The sequence below is a fragment of the Malassezia vespertilionis genome, chromosome 9 (assembly GCF_029542925.1).
Source record: "Malassezia vespertilionis chromosome 9, complete sequence".
In the NCBI taxonomy this organism is placed as follows: domain Eukaryota; kingdom Fungi; phylum Basidiomycota; class Malasseziomycetes; order Malasseziales; family Malasseziaceae; genus Malassezia; species Malassezia vespertilionis.
Window position 1 is genome coordinate 100,787 of NC_079255.1, and position 16,342 is coordinate 117,128.

General features: G+C 57.9%; 9 protein-coding genes across 9 annotated transcripts; 4 read left to right on the top strand and 5 right to left on the bottom strand.

Moving 5' to 3' along the window:
• Window positions 1-51: 51 nt before the first annotated feature.
• On the top strand, window positions 52-2,420 carry MVES1_003826 (uncharacterized protein; the record flags this gene model as incomplete). The annotated part of the gene is made up of 2 exons (XM_056208636.1): window positions 52-105; window positions 132-2,420. The coding sequence occupies 2 exons, from the start codon at window positions 52-54 to the stop codon at window positions 2,418-2,420; spliced, it is 2,343 nt and encodes a 780-aa protein (XP_056064611.1).
• Window positions 2,421-2,556: 136 nt separating this feature from the next.
• On the bottom strand, window positions 2,557-4,387 carry MVES1_003827 (uncharacterized protein; the record flags this gene model as incomplete). The annotated part of the gene is made up of 2 exons (XM_056208637.1): window positions 2,557-4,111; window positions 4,380-4,387. The coding sequence occupies 2 exons, from the start codon at window positions 4,385-4,387 to the stop codon at window positions 2,557-2,559; spliced, it is 1,563 nt and encodes a 520-aa protein (XP_056064612.1).
• A 45-nt stretch (window positions 4,388-4,432) lies between these two features.
• MVES1_003828 (uncharacterized protein) lies at window positions 4,433-5,914 on the top strand (the record flags this gene model as incomplete). Its single annotated transcript, XM_056208638.1, has 1 exon — window positions 4,433-5,914. One exon carries the CDS (start codon window positions 4,433-4,435, stop codon window positions 5,912-5,914), a length of 1,482 nt encoding a protein of 493 aa, XP_056064613.1.
• Window positions 5,915-6,108: 194 nt separating this feature from the next.
• On the bottom strand, window positions 6,109-7,458 carry MVES1_003829 (uncharacterized protein; the record flags this gene model as incomplete). Its single annotated transcript, XM_056208639.1, has 1 exon — window positions 6,109-7,458. The coding sequence occupies one exon, from the start codon at window positions 7,456-7,458 to the stop codon at window positions 6,109-6,111; it is 1,350 nt and encodes a 449-aa protein (XP_056064614.1).
• Window positions 7,459-7,525: 67 nt separating this feature from the next.
• MVES1_003830 (uncharacterized protein) lies at window positions 7,526-8,600 on the bottom strand (the record flags this gene model as incomplete). Its single annotated transcript, XM_056208640.1, has 3 exons — window positions 7,526-8,115; window positions 8,143-8,223; window positions 8,261-8,600. 3 exons carry the CDS (start codon window positions 8,598-8,600, stop codon window positions 7,526-7,528), a joined length of 1,011 nt encoding a protein of 336 aa, XP_056064615.1.
• A 60-nt stretch (window positions 8,601-8,660) lies between these two features.
• On the top strand, window positions 8,661-10,589 carry syf2 (SYF2 splicing factor; the record flags this gene model as incomplete). Its single annotated transcript, XM_056208641.1, has 8 exons — window positions 8,661-8,979; window positions 9,005-9,242; window positions 9,271-9,376; window positions 9,405-9,441; window positions 9,472-9,487; window positions 9,523-9,871; window positions 9,899-10,525; window positions 10,587-10,589. 8 exons carry the CDS (start codon window positions 8,661-8,663, stop codon window positions 10,587-10,589), a joined length of 1,695 nt encoding a protein of 564 aa, XP_056064616.1.
• A 184-nt stretch (window positions 10,590-10,773) lies between these two features.
• On the bottom strand, window positions 10,774-14,696 carry CWC22 (pre-mRNA-splicing factor cwc22; the record flags this gene model as incomplete). Its single annotated transcript, XM_056208642.1, has 5 exons — window positions 10,774-11,886; window positions 11,913-12,078; window positions 12,107-12,378; window positions 12,405-12,424; window positions 12,923-14,696. 5 exons carry the CDS (start codon window positions 14,694-14,696, stop codon window positions 10,774-10,776), a joined length of 3,345 nt encoding a protein of 1,114 aa, XP_056064617.1.
• A 57-nt stretch (window positions 14,697-14,753) lies between these two features.
• On the top strand, window positions 14,754-15,800 carry rrp4 (Exosome complex component rrp4; the record flags this gene model as incomplete). The annotated part of the gene is made up of 1 exon (XM_056208643.1): window positions 14,754-15,800. One exon carries the CDS (start codon window positions 14,754-14,756, stop codon window positions 15,798-15,800), a length of 1,047 nt encoding a protein of 348 aa, XP_056064618.1.
• Window positions 15,801-15,828: 28 nt separating this feature from the next.
• MMS2 (E2 ubiquitin-conjugating protein mms2) lies at window positions 15,829-16,304 on the bottom strand (the record flags this gene model as incomplete). Its single annotated transcript, XM_056208644.1, has 2 exons — window positions 15,829-16,139; window positions 16,166-16,304. The coding sequence occupies 2 exons, from the start codon at window positions 16,302-16,304 to the stop codon at window positions 15,829-15,831; spliced, it is 450 nt and encodes a 149-aa protein (XP_056064619.1).
• Window positions 16,305-16,342: the final 38 nt, after the last annotated feature.

A 16,342-nucleotide genomic window follows, 5' to 3' on the forward strand; every position in this document is an offset into this window, starting at 1 on the left:
AGGAGCCACGTGTAGCACCCTCCACATGCTGCGCCGCTGCGTCCGCCAACCATGACGGTCAGCACGCTTGGTATTCTGGCGCACGTCACGCCCGCGCTGATCAAGGTGCGCTGCGCAGGCTCTGACATTAGAATGCATTTCGAAACTATGTGCGGTTTTGGATAACGCTCGGCGATGGATCCAAGCGCTTGAGCGCGAACGAATTCTACTATAATCAGGTGTTCCTCATGATCAAGGAACTGGCGGATTACCTGACGCATGAGACCGCAGAAGATGTACAGAAGCTAACAGATACACAACTTCCTGCGCCCCCGTGGGCATCCTCGCGCAAGGTCATGATCCCGATGAGCACATGCAGTGATGCCGCGCAGTACCTTATCGAGTACTTTGGTCCTCAATCGCTGCAAGAAGTCGTTGGCGGCGCACGCTGGTGGCAGATGCGCACATTGGAGGGTGTTCCTGGCGAGTGGATCTCGCAGTATACCGACTACCATACAGTGGTGCGCGCGTCCGAAGGGAAGAACACGAGTCTCTCGACATCCATGGCAAAGCACATGACGCGGAACACGCAAAACCGGAACCCCCGTCACGAGCAGCCGAATCAGCCATACGAGCAGCCGAATTCAGAGGCAGGCCGCTATGCCGATACAGACGAGGAGCGAACGCGACTGACCCGCGTCATGCTCTACTTTCACGGTGGCGGTTATTACTTTGGGTCGAACGAGACACATCGTTTCATGATCCTGCGCATCGCGCGCAAGTTTGGCGGCTTTGCGTTTGCCGTAAACTACCGCAAAGCACCCCAGTACCCATTCCCATGTGCCATCCAGGACTGTCTGGCCGCGTACCTGTACCTGACGCGTCCGCCACCGGGCGCAAAACATGCGCCTGTGCCGCCCGAATCGATCGTGTTTGGCGGTGACAGTGCCGGAGGAGGCCTTGCGCTTGCCGTCCTCCAGGTTCTCCGTGATTTAGAGCTGCCGTTGCCCGCAGGTGCCGTGCTGCTCTCGCCATGGTGCGACCTGACTCACTCTTTCCCGAGCATCTTGCAAAATACCAAAACGGACTACATTCCTCCGTACAGCTTCATCCACAAACCCAGCGCCATGTGGCCATTGCCCACCGATACCGGCGTGTTTGCGCACTCGTGGTGCATGTTTGGAAAGCGCCGCTCGCGCAGCGTTCCGCCGCCAGCCGCGTGCAAGCAGGAAGAGGTTGTAAACGTCACAGACCCAACGGGCAAATCGATTCCGGTCACTTCGCAAGTCCAGATGTATGCGACCAATGCACAGCTTTTCCATCCTCTGTGCTCCCCGGCGCTCAGCGGCAGTTTGGGCGGTCTTCCGCCTTTGTTTGTCCTCGCGGGCGACGCCGAGGTTTTGCGCGACGAGGCGATCTACATCGCCCACAAGGCCGCGCATCCCGACCGATTTCCGCTGCGCGACGAGCTGATGGACAGGTACCCAAGCATGCGCAAGATGCAGGCCAAGTACTACCACCAGCCCACCAAGGTGCACTTGCAGGTCTACGACGCACAGTGCCACGTCTTCCCCATGTTTTTGCTCACCACACCAGCCAAGTACGCATTCCGTGCACTAACCTCGTTCATCAAGTACGTCACCGGCGCGCCGTGCATGGAAGTTCCCCAGGCATCGGGTGCGCAAAAAGAGTGGCAGTACAGCGGCACCGACGGCGATGCGTTCTTCCAGCCAAACGAGGAGAGTGTGTACTCGGGCAAGGTCCCTTTGCATCGCCATGCTTTCGACGGCAATATGATCCGCGAGCGTGTGGATTACACAGGCAAGGTGCGGCCCATGGAGGCGCCGGAAACGATGCAGGCGCTCCGCATGCCGTTTGGCCGCGTCGGTATGGTGAATTACGACACATACCATCGATTCCAGGAAGGCCACACGATTTGGGATAATCGGTACCAACACTCCACAAAGCGCGCCCAGAAGAAGCGCGCTAAATACGAGCGCCGCTTTGCGCGCTTTTTGGAAAAAGCACAAGACGAAGGCCTGCTTGACGATATGGGCGATTTGGATATCAGCGCGAGTGGAACGCATTGGACCGACCTTGCCGCGTTTGGGCCGACTGATCTCCACAACGAAGCCCCACCGCCCTCGTCGGTTGTGCGGCGCAGGGATACGCCCGAGTCGCTGAGTATGCTGAAATTAGCGCTGTACCAGCGCGCACAGCGGCGCAAATCGCTTGGACTTGCCGGAAACGCGCCGCCACACAAGGACGAGGCGCTGCACTTGCGTCGCAGCGCTTCGTTCTGCTCTACATGGTCGGGCGCAACGATTGGAGAGAACGAGCCGCGGATGCGTGGCACTGGCGAGCACAGACCGACGGACGATACAGGCAAGCCGCTGAGTAAGCGGTTTGGACTGTGGAAGTGTACGTATCTGTATGGCTAACAATAGCGCTCCTCTTCCGCTTCGGCGATACGCGTGGAAAAGAATTGTGACGTGTGTAGAATGGTGCGGTGGCGCCCATCCATACAGTAATTACAGCGACACAACCGGCGTGTGTATCTACATGGAACACTCTAGACTACGTGTTTCGGATCCGTGTAATCTCGAGGATAGACCGCACCTGGCGCATATCGCCGTGCTGGAGCACCATGAGCTCCATGATGCGACCCATACCAAGCCCATATTCGTGTGCAAGGCACTCGAGAACATGTAAAATGCGCGCGCGGCACTCTTCAGGATCGCCCTGTGCCGCGTACATAAATTCCTGCAGCTGCGACGGCGCGGCAAACCCAAACTCGTCGCACATATCAAGCACGCGAGCATTGAATCGCATTTTTGCGCGCAGGTACGCGCGTCGGTACTGTACATTGTCCGTAAAAGACACATCCCCAACCGATGTAGTGTCTGCAAGACTGGTGCTCGAGATTGCTTGCGGCGATACGTCCCGAGGCGCAGCAAATGGGTATACCTCGCGCGAGTCTTGCACCGGGGTATACTCGTTCAAATACAGAGGCACAGCGCCGCGGCGCACCGTCGGCGACGGTGAAGGCCCTTGGTCGCTGTGGTCCTCCATAAGATGCTGCCGTGCAATGACCTTGGCATCGTGGTGGTCCTGCCGCTGGCCGGCGTACACAGAATAGGGTGTTTGTGTGTGTGTGTGGCTCTCTGGTGTATGTATCGCGGTGTGCATCGCTGTCGGTAAAAGCATGGCCTGCGTCGGAAGAACAGGCGATGACTGCGGCAGGTGTTGCAGGCGTGACGGCGTCTGTGCCGTGCGGTGTCGCGGCACAGTTGCAGGCTGTGTGCTTCGGCGTGCAGTCGGCGTCGAAGCCAAGGGCCCCAGCGTCTCTGTTGGCGGCGCTCGCTGGGCGTGGGCGCCGGAGGGGCGCTCCGACTGCAGCATCTCTGATACATCTACGCTGTCCATGTTACCATCCCCAATCACCACGCTGTGCTCCGTATCGCCCTCTTGCAAAGAGGTCGGCGTGGTCTTTCGAAAGAAGCGTTCGCGCACTGCGCGCCAGAGCCACTCTTTTTCCCGGGAAAAAATTCCATTCCAGGGCACGCCGGGGTATACTTCGGTCAGTTCGCGCCAGAACTGCGAGCTGGGCTCGGGCAGTGCATCGTGCTCGTGCCAGCCGTGCTCGGCGAGCATCTCGACAAGCTTTCCAAGCAGCAAATCGCGCTGTGGCTCGGTGAATTGCGACACGGGCCTGTGCACGGCCTCGAATGCGAGCAGATCGGCCTCGTCCATGGGCTCCTCCTCGCTCTCGCTATGTCCTCCGTCCTCTGCACTGTGCATCTCGTTTTCCGACCCCTCCGTCTCGATCCCCTCGGAGCCGAGCAGAGAGGGCTGTGGTGCACTGTTGGCGTCGTGCTTGGCATGCGTCCTTCGCAGCTTGCGCAAGCTGCTCCCATCCATATCAGACAGTCCGTATTTCTGTTCATACATGTGCACCAAGTTCCGCTCGTCAAACATGTTGCGCTGCAGAAACGTTTGGTAGCTATAGTACGGGTGCGTCGGACGTGCCTTGTGCATCTCACGCGTAAGCTGCGAAATATTCCAAGGGGCGCCCAGGCGGTGCATCACCTCCAATATTAGCCGCACATCGTCTTCTGTGTACTCGACGCGGCTATGGTCAGCCTTGCGCACACTCACCCTCGTCGTCGCGCCATGGTCAGCGGCTCGTCGGCGCGTCACCGCGACACGTGTTGAGCACGTGATGTGGACTTCGCGTCGAGTGTTGGTGTCCAGCCTCCAGCATGCCTCCAGTGACGCGGCGGGAATCGTCCCGGCTGTCGGGAGCGATGATGGATGGCGGTACACATGGCGTGAACCTCGAGCAGATTTTGGATAATTTTGAGCAGTGTGCGTGTCTTTGTAGCTAACAACAGTCCGACGAAAACATGTTGCGCAGAACAGGGATATTGTGCGGGCCAACACACTGGCGCACATGCGCATCCGCGAGCTGGAGGCGCATGTTTTAGCGCTTGAGCAGGAGCGTGCAGAGCATGTGCTTGCTGCGGGGCATTGTACGGCCAAGGTGCGCCGGCTAGAGTATGCGCTGGAATGTGTGCGTGTCGGCTGGGATACGATGGCGCATGGACTTGCAGAGTCGGGGATTGCAGCGACGCAGAGCGTGGCGTCTGTATCCCTCGCGCAGCCGCCAGCGCACAGCGACCATAGTGTACGGATCACGCTCCCGGAGCAAGTGGCAGGGATGAGCAGCCGCGCGCATGTGGCAAAGAGCACGCAGCTGCCTTTTGACGGGATCCGCGAGGAGGAAGAGGACAGCGAGGCACATGCGCGCGTTGCATCGCCGCTGCGTGGTGATGTGTGTCCTGCGTCGGTGACACGTCGAAGGAAGAGCCAGCGGTACAGCAGGCAGGGGATAGAGCCTAATGCGGTCCATGCACAGGAAGAAATGGAGAGCGCAAACACCCACACTACTTTGGATACGGCGCCCGTAGCCGACGATGCACGCCGCGAGACGTTAGACGTATCGACGCAGTCGCATGCCGAGCCTGAAGCACCCAGCACGCCAACGACCGTGCGCCAGCCGAGGAAACGTGCGCGAAGTAGCCGAGTGTCGATTGCTGCTGAACTGGGGCACGATGTGTTTGACGAGCTTCCGGACCGCTCTAGGCGGGCGCGCAAGAGTGTGAATTATGCACTGCCGAAACTGAATACCAAGATGCGCAAGCCTGTGGAAGAACTGCTGGAAGACGAGCCGCCTGTAACGCCGGATGTGGGAGTACAAGCGAAGGGTATACGTGCAAAAGAGCCGCGAACGCTGGAGGGCAAAGAGGCAAGGGCGCAAGGTGCGGCGCGAGACGGGACGCTAGACGGGACGCTAGACGCGGCGCAAGACGCGGCGCAAGACGCGGCGCAAGGTACGTTGCAAGACGCGGCGCAAGAAAAAGAGGTCCAAACTGCATCTCATGAGACTGTAGCTCCCGACGCGCTCGCCGATGCTCATACCACCCCGCAAATACACCTCGAACTGCCCCTCAGTACAACGCGACGCCATTCACTCAAACGGCCCCGCAAATCGCATGCGTCAGCGCCGCCACCACTGCTATACCCCGTAGCCGATGCCGGATCCCGCAGCGCTACGCCGCAGCCCAAGCGCCAGCTGCCACCTTCTGCACGCCTCGCAACGCCGCTAAAGTCTGCGCCGTTTGCGCCATCCCGCGGCAAGCAGCACGCCGCGCTGCTGCAACAGCACTCTGCACAGAAAATGCCAGGCTGGGCGAGCTCGCTCATGAACCTTGCCTCGCCCGATCCACCTCGGGCGGATAAGCTGCAAAGCTGGCGGGCCTCGGAAGGCAAAGAAAACACACCTACGGCAGCGAGCCCCAACCCATTCCTGGGCAAGCGCGGCAAGGATGCAAGCGATGCAAGACGCACACGGCGACGCGGCACGCTTGCGTAATATAGCTTCCTGTACATCAATTGCGTTACGCTACATTCACGCGCCCACACGGAAATGCCGCAGGGTAGCATGTGTGCTCCTACAGCGAAAGCGAGCGATCCCGTCCGCAATGCCAACGCTAGCACGTTTTGTTCATTAACTGTTCATTACTCATATACAATACAAATGCAAGTAGGTGGTACATCATTCCGCCCTCACGCGCCGAAGCGAGTGAGAAGCCAGGACGGGAGTGGGCTATTCATTCCAAAAGCAGGCCCTCCAGCAACCCGTGCAAGATTCGTGAGCCATATCACGGCACTCACCACCTCGTGAAACCGTACGTTACGTGAATCGGGTGGAATCTCGTTTGCGTTATGCACAATCGCTTGCGTATCTGTGCGCTCGTCATAGTCCAAAATCAGCGTCGGCATGTGCGCCATGGCAATATGCGCACTCTGCCGGACGACATTGCGCAAAATAAGAAAGAAGCGGAGAATGCCCCACAAAACAATCGCAAGAAGCAAAAAGCCAGGCCAGTTGATGCTTTCCCAGACGATCCGCGCGTGCGTCTGCGGCGCGCCCAGCACAGGATGTTCGCTAAATCCCAGCACCGAAAAAGGCGCTCCGATACGGAAAGGCCCGACAATTGATACGGCTAAAAGGATATTGAACACGGAGCTGATCCCCAGCAGGGTGAGGCCAAGCGAAACGAACCAGGCCATGTAGTCTTTCATGTCCATATCCAGCGCGAGCGACTCGATGCCGGCGGGCTCGGCCATGGCTCTGAGGCGCACCGTAGTTGCGTGCCGCAAGGCAAAGCGGGGAAGAAACCGTGCATCATCCTGCAATGCTTTTTTGCGGCATGCAAGCTCCAATGCACGCTGCAACAGGCCCTGAACGAGCTGCACAAGCACAGAAGGCTGAAAGATGCCGAGCGAGTACATGTGTGCGTCGTAATACTGATCTGCAGTCTCTTCCATGGGCGCATCTTCGTCCAGGGAGCCTAGCAAGTACACCCACAAGGCTTGCAAACTGCCCATGCGCGTATAGGAATGCACTCCTTCGCCCATGCGCAGTTTCTGTGGGACAGCGTCTGGCGAAGCGTAAAACTTGATCGACTGCACAACGAACGGATGCATCTGGTCAAATAGCTCGGGCTGGTACCGTGACATCAGCTGGCTGCCAAGCATGCCGACAGTGATAATGACTACAACATAGAGGAGTAGGGTCGTGATCCACATAAATACACGCGAGGTCAAGAGGCGCATCCAGAGCGTGGGGCGGAATTTGTACTCGGCACCGCACTGATCGCACGCTATAGCGGAGCTTGGGCGCGACGAAAACGCACGCCATTGGTCGAGGCAGTCTTCGTGCACGTATTTCATCGTGCCTTTGCAGCGGCAGGGGCTCAAAATGCGCTCAGGAACGCCCTCACGCGCAAATCCATCCAGGCAGATACGGCACACGGGCCCCGGAGTATTACGTGGTATATCATTGGTATTTGAACCGCATAAGAGTGCCTCTACCTGTTTCGCGTCCGAGCAGTCGCCATAATCGACCAACATTTGGAGATGCACAGATAGATTGATACTTGGATGGGGTTGGGCATTCTATTGGTCACGTGATATTGCGCTACAGTGGCGAGCTAACACCGAGCGGGCGCTTTTGGGTGGTATCGGGGTTGTGTGCCTGCTTTTGTGGTGGATTGTGTCTTGTGGGTATAAGTTTGGTCTTGGAGAGCGCTTCAGTTTGTGCAGGTAAATCGGCTGGGGGTTTGCACGGTGTCGTCTGGGCATTGGTATTGTCGGCGTCGTCTGTCGTCTTTTTCCTGCGCTGTGCTGCCTTTCCTTTGCCGGGTTTCATTTTAGAGGGGGTTGGTGGCACGTCGGCAGCGCTGGCATTGGCTTTTTTGCCGAACGACTGCGGCTTGCTCGGGCGCTTTTTGGACATGACTTTATCACTTTCAATCCTGCGTTGCGGTGCCGCTTTTGCGCGCTGTACCGCCTTCTCATTGACACGCTTTTGTTCCTCAGGTCCTGGCACAGCATTGGATTCTTTTTGCCACATCAGCACATCATCCAATATCGTATCTTTCAACGAGCGGCTCACTAGCGTAACTAGCGATTCTTTTGTTGTATTCTTATCCGCGAGCTTCTTTGATGCTGTGTCCTCCTGTAACTTCAGTGCCCGCATTTCCTCGACGAGCGTAGAGTAGGTGTTTGCTGTTGTAAGATACGCTTTGTACACACTCTCCTCCGACAACGTCGAGTTTCTATAGCCCGAACTGACTGGCCACACAACCCTAAAATTCATAGCAAATTCAATTTGTGCTTGGTATCTCGCTGGAATTAGCATGCACATACGCACCATTCCCTTCGTGGAACTCGTAGCCGTCAAATTCACGAAAAAATGTATACATGGACTTTTCGTCCAAGAAGCGCACGTAAGCATACGATGGCGTAGGAATGCCATTCGGGCGTTCATCCAAAGACCCCTGGAAGTATTCGCCATAGTCCACAGTCGGCGCACGTTGCATCGCCGAACTTCTCGCGGGGTGCGGCGGCTCCTGCGCTTCTACCACGTCCATACACACCCAGGACGACACCACCTTCCAGAACTGTGACTCACTTAGTGTAGGCGGAAGGCCTCGCACCACGATCTTGGATCGAGCCGGCAGATCGGACCGCCGGAGCGAAGCAAACGACATGGTACGAGAGCAACAGTGCCACGTGACAACATTGGGCACAGGCACTCCACTTTTGCGACGATGGCGCAGCGCGATGCAGCGTTGGCGAGTCGTGCAGAGCGGCTCAACAAGCTGCGCAACAAGATGAGCGAGTCTGCATCGGCGAATCGGAGTGATGTAGTGGCGGAGCAGAGCACACGTCGCGAGAAAGCCCAAAAGCGCTCGACTGCTTACGCACGCAAACTTGCGAAAGCGGAGCGCGTCCTCGAGGAGCGCGACATGCAGGAGGCAGGCGAAGACGTGGAGCGGAACCGCGCAATGCAATACTCTATCGAAGAGAACGAGGTTTGGGAAAAGAAGCTCGCAGGGAAAGAGGAGAGGCGCGATAAAGGCGCTCTCGGTACGTAGCGCACCACTGACCCAAGATTTCCAGGACCTGGCGGAGCGCGCCTACCAGCGACAAATCAAGCTGTTAAAGCCAGACATTCAAGCGTACGCAAAAGAGGAAGAGGCGGAGCATGAACGGCCTGCAGCGTCGTTCGTCACGCAGCGCGACTTGGTGCCTGCGAGCGAGGCACAAGTTCCTGCTGCTGTCGCTACGTATGGCAAGCACGCACCGGATATGGCTGCCGTTGATCGGCTCGTCTCGCATTTGAATCATGAGTACGTGGATGGAAGCACTCACATACAGGCAGGACCAGATCCGGCGCAGAAGTCGGCGGCGCGATGACGACACCGATACAAACGTCACGTATATCAACGAGAAGAATAAGCACTTTAACAAGAAGATCAAGCGCGTACGTGCCGCGAGGCAACTGACCACAGTACTTTGACGAGTACACCCAAGAGATTCGCGATAATCGTACGTATCCTAGAGCGCTACTTACCACAGTGGAACGCGGTACTGCGTATGTAATTGTGTTGGCTGACATGCAGCTTGTAGTATACATATAGACGCACTTTGCCTGCTGCTTGGCCGCACCGACACTGCCCGCAAACGTCCGCCAGGTGGAGGCCAAGGTGGAGGCGCGTCGCTGCTTGCTACAATGGTTCGCGCCGCAGCGAACATTGCCGCGCGGCGCGCCGAGCCCCAAATTGTGCTCGATCTCGGGAGCAGGGTTTGCCGCGCGGGGTTCAGCGGCGATGCTTTTCCCCGCGCGTTCCTCGACGCGCGCGAACTCGGCGCAAAGGCGCTCGGGCGCGAGATTGAAGCACTGTGGACCTTGGACTGGATGCAAGCCGCGCATGACAGGACACTGCAGGAGCGGCACCGCGATTTGCGGCTCTGCCTTGTACGTATTATACGCCATGTATATCAGGAATATCTGTTTGCCGATGCACAAGCGACGCGCGTGCTTGTCGCACATTCCCCACTGCTTATGGAGGCTGTGCGCCAACTTTTCTGCGACGTGCTCATCGGCAACCTCGGCGCACCACGCGTGTCGTTTATTGATACCCATACGCTAGCACTACTTGCGACAGGCCGCATGACTGGGCTGGTCGTGGACTGCGGGTACTGGGAGACGGTTGTACTGCCCATCTATGCCGGACGGCCTCTTTTTGAGTGTATTGCTACCACGCCGCGCGCCGCGCACCGCTTAGCGACATGCACGGCGGCGCTGCTTGGACAGGAAATGCCTGCTGCGCTGCTCGAGAGGTGCGTCACCGAGTCGCTTGTTGTGAGTGCGATGCCGACTTCGCAGTTTGCAAGTACGCTGCCCTTGGATACCGAAGCATTTGCTGCCGCGTACAAAGCACAGGCATCTGCGCCAGACTTTGCCCTGCGCACAAAAACCGGCACATTGCACGTTCCCGGCTGGATCCGCGAACGCGCAGCAGAGGTGCTTTTCGACGCAGGCGACGAGGACGAGACGAATGTCGTCGCATGTACGCTACAGAGCATAGCGCGCCTTCCTTTGGATACGCGCCGCGAAATCCTCGATGCTGTACTACTTACAGGGGGGGCCTCAATGTTACCGGGCTTTGCTGCACGTTTCGAGGCGCAAGTAAACTCGGTGCTGGGTGCGCCGCGCCAACAAATGGGCCCACGCACGCTGCCTTGCACAAGTGCACATGTCCTCAACATGGGACGCTTGCCGATCGCGCCCAACATGCTGGCATGGGTCGGCGGCAGCGTCGCAACAAGCTTTGGCGCCGATGGCGTGCAATACAGCACACGAGATACGTGGTACGCCTAGGCGCGTTCGCGCCCAAAAATTGTGATCCGCTCGCACTGAAAGTCGGGCGTGACATTGTTGCACCCAAATAAATACAGCTGGTGCAGTGTCGGGATTTGGCCCGCAAGATCGCGTAGGAATAGGTCATCGACACACCGCACAAAACCAACGTCCAGCACTTTTAGTGGCGGTGCAGCGCGTGCCAGTGCGGCCAAGCCTGGCCCATGCAAGCTCGGCACACTGTTTACCGAGAGTGAATGTAGTTTCGGTGCTCGTAGAGCCAGCATAGCAAGCACGTTATCGCTCACAGCACACCGATCCACGGAAACGTGCTCGAGATTGCGCACGGCATCGCTGTTAAAGTAACGCTCCCATGCTTCCTCGGGAATGCCCGTATTGTCGTCCATGCACAAAAACGTGAGCGAGGGGCAGTGCACAAGTCCATCGTCGAGGATGGAAGCGTCAAGTTTCGCATTGCGCGCGAGGTTGACCGAGGTGAAAGCAGCGCCGCGCTGTTGCAAGGTCGGAAGGATCGCGCCACTGGTCAGCGAAGGCCGCGGCATGCCTGGAGCCCAAATCCCAGGCTGAGAAAGCTCTAAAGAAGAAAGGTGGCCAAGGTTTTGTACAAGGCGCGCACCGTCTTCATCGAGGTGACCAATCTGTGCGAGTGCGAGGTGCTCGAGACGTGTACAGGACGCGACAAGCGCTTGTATCACTGCAGTATCGATCCGAGGCGTCTCGCGGATTTTGAGGGTGGTGAGTCTGTGGCCATGCGCGCGGAAAAATGCGATCCAGGCCTCGGCACGCACGAGAAAAGCGCCGTACAGTTCAAGCTCTTTGAGGTGCTCCAGCCGACCGAGCGCCGCGAGCGCTTCATTGTCAAATTGGCCGCAGAACTGGAGCGAGAGCTGAACAAGGTTTGGCGCAAAAGTCGGGATCGTCAAAAATGCTTCGCTGGAAATTGCACTGCAGTCATACAGCGTACGGTGCTTGGCGCTGCGCGCGAGGAAGAATTGCATCGTGACATCCGTCAGTCTGCGGTTCTTGCTGATCACTTTAGAGACGGCGTCTACACTGGACTCGGAAAGCTCGCCGAGCCGCTCGATATTGTTCATCTGCTCGCCAATCACCTGATGTTAGGGTTCTAGCGACGCACATTAATACACAGCGACGCTAGCGTCGGTAGCACAGCGCGCTCTTCCACCACACGACCTACACTTTTCCCTGGCGCGCGGCTGCGCGATTTTGGTTTTCCAGAGGTTGGTTTCGGCACTTTGGCATTGCAGTCCCAGCATAATGCGCCAAGCTGCTTATCCACACGGCTGCGGTAAGCATGTGGTTAGGACGTACGTATGGCGCGTTACAGAGAACGAGGTAGCACACTGGCCACACTCGGTCTTCTGGCCAGACCGCAACGGTGCCGCGCGTTTTTGCGGCGGTAAGAAGGGCACTTCTTTATACGTATCCTCCTCGTCCTCTTCGTCAAAGTTTAGCGATGCGCCTTGGGGGAGACGCCGGCGTGGGCCCGACGTTGGATCGGGCGTCGCGCTGCTAGGCGCGGCAGGCTCATCGCGTGGGATACGTTGGTACCGATTGGAGGCGGGCGCTTGAATACCTTGTTCCTGCAATTAGATGGATAGAAACATACGCGAAGAAACTCGGTCAGTGCTGAGGTCGGGCCGCGCACTCGAGACATGCTACAGCAAAGGGAGAAATGCAAGCTTTTCACCTGTGGAGGCACACTGATTTACGGTCTACGTGGTGGAGGGCCAGGCGGATGCGGCCTTGTGCGGCCGACGGGTATGGAACGCTGCAGCGTGGGACGGTGCGGCGATGCAGGTGCGTCTGTTTTCGGCGGGGAGTGCAAAGGAGAGCGCCTAGGCGATCGTGAGTACGACCGCGAGTATGACCGGCCTCGAGGCGAGCGAGAATACGACCGCGAGTATGACCGGCCTCGAGGCGAGCGAGAGTACGACCGTGAGTACGACCGGCCTCGAGGCGACCGTGAGTACGACCGTGAGTACGACCGGCCTCGAGGCGAGCGAGAGTACGACCGCGAGTACGACCGGCCTCGAGGCGAGCGAGAGTACGACCGTGAGTATGACCGGCCTCGAGGAGATCGAGAGTACGACCGTGAGTACGACCTCCCCCTTGACGACCGCGAACTTCCACTTGAGTAGCTCGAATAGGAGCCAGAGTCTGACATGGAAGACTCGTCCGAGTATGCAGCACGTCGTGCAGCAATCTCAGCCTCGCGCTGCTCCATAATCATGCGCGGCGCATTCTTCAAATGCTCGCGCATCCCATCGGTCACTGCGCCCAGCCCAATACTGGTAAAGTAATTAATGGAAAAGCGCGTATTGCGTGGATGATCCAGAGGGAACATGTTGGAAAAGTCCGCCTGCATAGACGGCTCCTTGAACCGTGCAATGAGCGCCTTGAGACCGATGATTGTCTGCAACTCGCTAAATAGAATCTTGATAAAGATACGCGACGAGGATGTAGTATCGTCCTCGGTCATGCGCACAATTTCAAAGCTTGCCCAGCTGATACTGTCGCTGGCCAGGAGGTGACCAAAGAATCGTGCGATATTCCGAAGTCGATTGGTCTCGTAGCGGTGGATCGTATCGTAAAATGTCCGGAAACATTGCTCAAAGAGACCGGACCAAAGCCGATCGAGCTTGCTGAGACGCTCGCCAATGTGCCCGTAAAACTTCGCATATGTCCGCTCCTGTGAGCAGCACTCGACAACCATATTGCACACTTCCATCTCGAGACCCTCGCGCACATGCAGTTTAAGCAGCTTGTGCACCGCTTCTTCAAAGTCGAGAGACGACATGATTACTAGGTAGATGGTGCGGCGCAGATTCACAAGATTCGTCTCTGTGCGGTCTTCGATATCGAGCTGCTCGGCAGCGTCCTGGATCTCTACACCTTCTTCCTCCTCGGTTTCTTCTCCCCCTTCCTCTTCCTCTTCCTCGTCTCCATCTTCCCCTAGGATCTCCGCCTTGATCTGGGCATACTTTTCCTCATTCTCGACAAACGCATGGTCTTCTTTGAAAATGTTCAGACCCTCCTCGAGATCGAGCTTGCCGTCGAGACCGACCTGGTGCGTAATTTGGTCCTCCTCTTCCACAAGGTCTAACTGTTCGGGGATCGCTGGATTCTCCTTAAACTTGTCCTTGCGCGTCTGTGCCAGCACCTCGATCATGTACTGTACACGCACGCTAATTGCGCCTTCGTAAAGTACCGCGCGGAACCTGTCAAAGATGCTGTTGGTCGCTTTCGGTGCTTCTTCCGCGAGGAATGCACCAACCTCACGCATGAACGCCACGGAAAGCTCTACACTATCGTCCGTCGGCACCTCTAGCAGCAAAACCAGCAACTCCAATGCCAGTAGCTCGTGTGCAACCCGCTGGTTTACCAAGTGTGCGATGAACAACAGCACTGCATGGCATTTCGGTTTGTCGTTGCGGCGGTACGCGCGGCGAAACTGCGATACAAGGCGTTTAACCAATAGCTCTCCCACAAATGGCAGCTTTGTATTCACGATCGCCACAAGTGCCGCAAATACCGGCGTGAAGGGCAAGGAAAATTCCTGTGCATGCATCACCGACCGACAAAACAGGCCGCGGCCGCGGATTAAATTCGCACCGGAAAACAGCTCCGGCACAATATGCTTGATATTATCCGCTGCGACCTTGTTTACCAGACCCGTAATACTCTTTCGGAGCGCATCCCAGCTCATGCGTTGGTACTCGACACTGCCAGGATCGGCCGCCTGTGCTTCGGCCATCAACGCACGCAGGCGCGCCGGCGGAATGTAAGCACCGCCCGCACGCGTTTCCGCAAGCTGTGCAAGTGCATCCCGCAGACGCTCGCCTTTTAGCGCCGAGTCTGCCGCGGGCGATTCCGCGCGCTTGCGCTTGCGCTCGTCCATCGCAAAGGGAAGGAGAAAACTGCGGTGTGCGCTGACTAATTTTTGGCTTCCTCCACGATGTCGTTTCGTGTCGTGAATGCAAGGGAGGAGGGGGGGTCCGTTGCTGCGTACACGTACGCCAGTGGCGGGGACATGAGCAGCGCGAGTGCCGCGCGCGAGGCGCGGATCGCCGACGAGATAATCGACCAAGGTCAAGATACAGACGCGCTCGTGGCCATGCCTGGCCAAGCCGTCGCGAACAGTGCACTCTACATGCGTGGCCACGGTTGCTACCTCGACGCCAGCCGCGACGAGATTGTGTCTTTACTGATCGGCTCGGTCGACCGCGTGAACAAGCTCATTTCAGTGCGGCCCGTGCGGACGCGGTACCGCCCCGAAGTGGGCGATTTGGTCATTGGTCGCATCACCGAGGTGCAGTCCAAGCGCTGGAAGGTGGATATCGGGTCCAAGACAGACGCGAGTTTGCAGCTCTCCTCGATCAACTTGCCCGGCGGTGTCCAGCGCAAGAAACTCGAGTCGGACGAGCTGCAGATGCGGCTCTTCTTCCAGGAAGGCGACCTGCTTGTCGCCGAAGTGCAGGGCGTCTTCCAGGATGGGAGCGTCGGTCTGCATACGCGATCTTTGCGCTACGGGAAGCTGCGTAACGGGACGCTCGCTGTTGTGCCGCCAGTCCTGGTACGGCGGCACAAGAGTCATTTTATCACCTTGGCTCAGATGCCGGGGAACGGCGTAGATGTGGTGCTGGGGCTGAATGGCCTGATCTGGGTCGCGAAACATATACCATTCGACGTGTCCAAGGCCGAGGGCGAGGCGGAAGTGTCGACCGAGGGCGCAGGCCGCGCAGGCCGTGGGACTGCGATGGATGTCGACGGCGTGTACAGCGACGTGAACATGGACATTGCCCCGGCGACGCGCACTTCGATTTCCATTGTGACGTTTGTGCTCGCCGTCATGGCGCAGTATGGCCTGCCTGTGGCAGAGGATGCGATTGAGTGTGGATGTAACGTGGTGCTGAGGGCATGCGATGGGCGCGTCCCCAATGCAGCGGCGCCCGAAAGCATGGCGCTCGCTCGAAAAGTCGCGCTTGCGCTGCACGGTCCATAGTTTGTTATTCTTCTTGTGCCCTACAGCGCTATGTATACATCGACCCCTCTTCTGGCTGCGGCAGCTTGCGGTTTGCCGGTAGACTCATCTCTCTGCGCAGCTCAGACAGCAAACTCTCGAGCGTGTACTCGCGCCGCCAGCGGGATAATGGCGCAAAGTGTGCGGGATCCACCCTGCCGTCGCCTTGGTGCACACAGGGCAGGTTGATCCTTGTCATGAACCACAGTTCCGGCGGCTTATTGGGGTACTCTTTGCCACATATCATGCGCAACGAGTAGATCCGGTTTTGGTGGACCGAGTTACTAGGGCCGAGGATTGTGGCGTTCCATGACGACATGACTAGGTAAGCGCGGCGCGAAACGTACGCATATCGCCATTGTCGTCGAGACCGTACGAGCACGAGCCATTGCCAAGCCCCTTTTCCCCCTTTTCAAGCTCCTCGAGCAGCCGGAAATTACGCGGAACTGGCGTAAGATTGCACAAAGACTGCCTACCTTCGGCCATGATCGTCTCCGCAAGGGGTCCGTCCGCCGTGGAGCGCA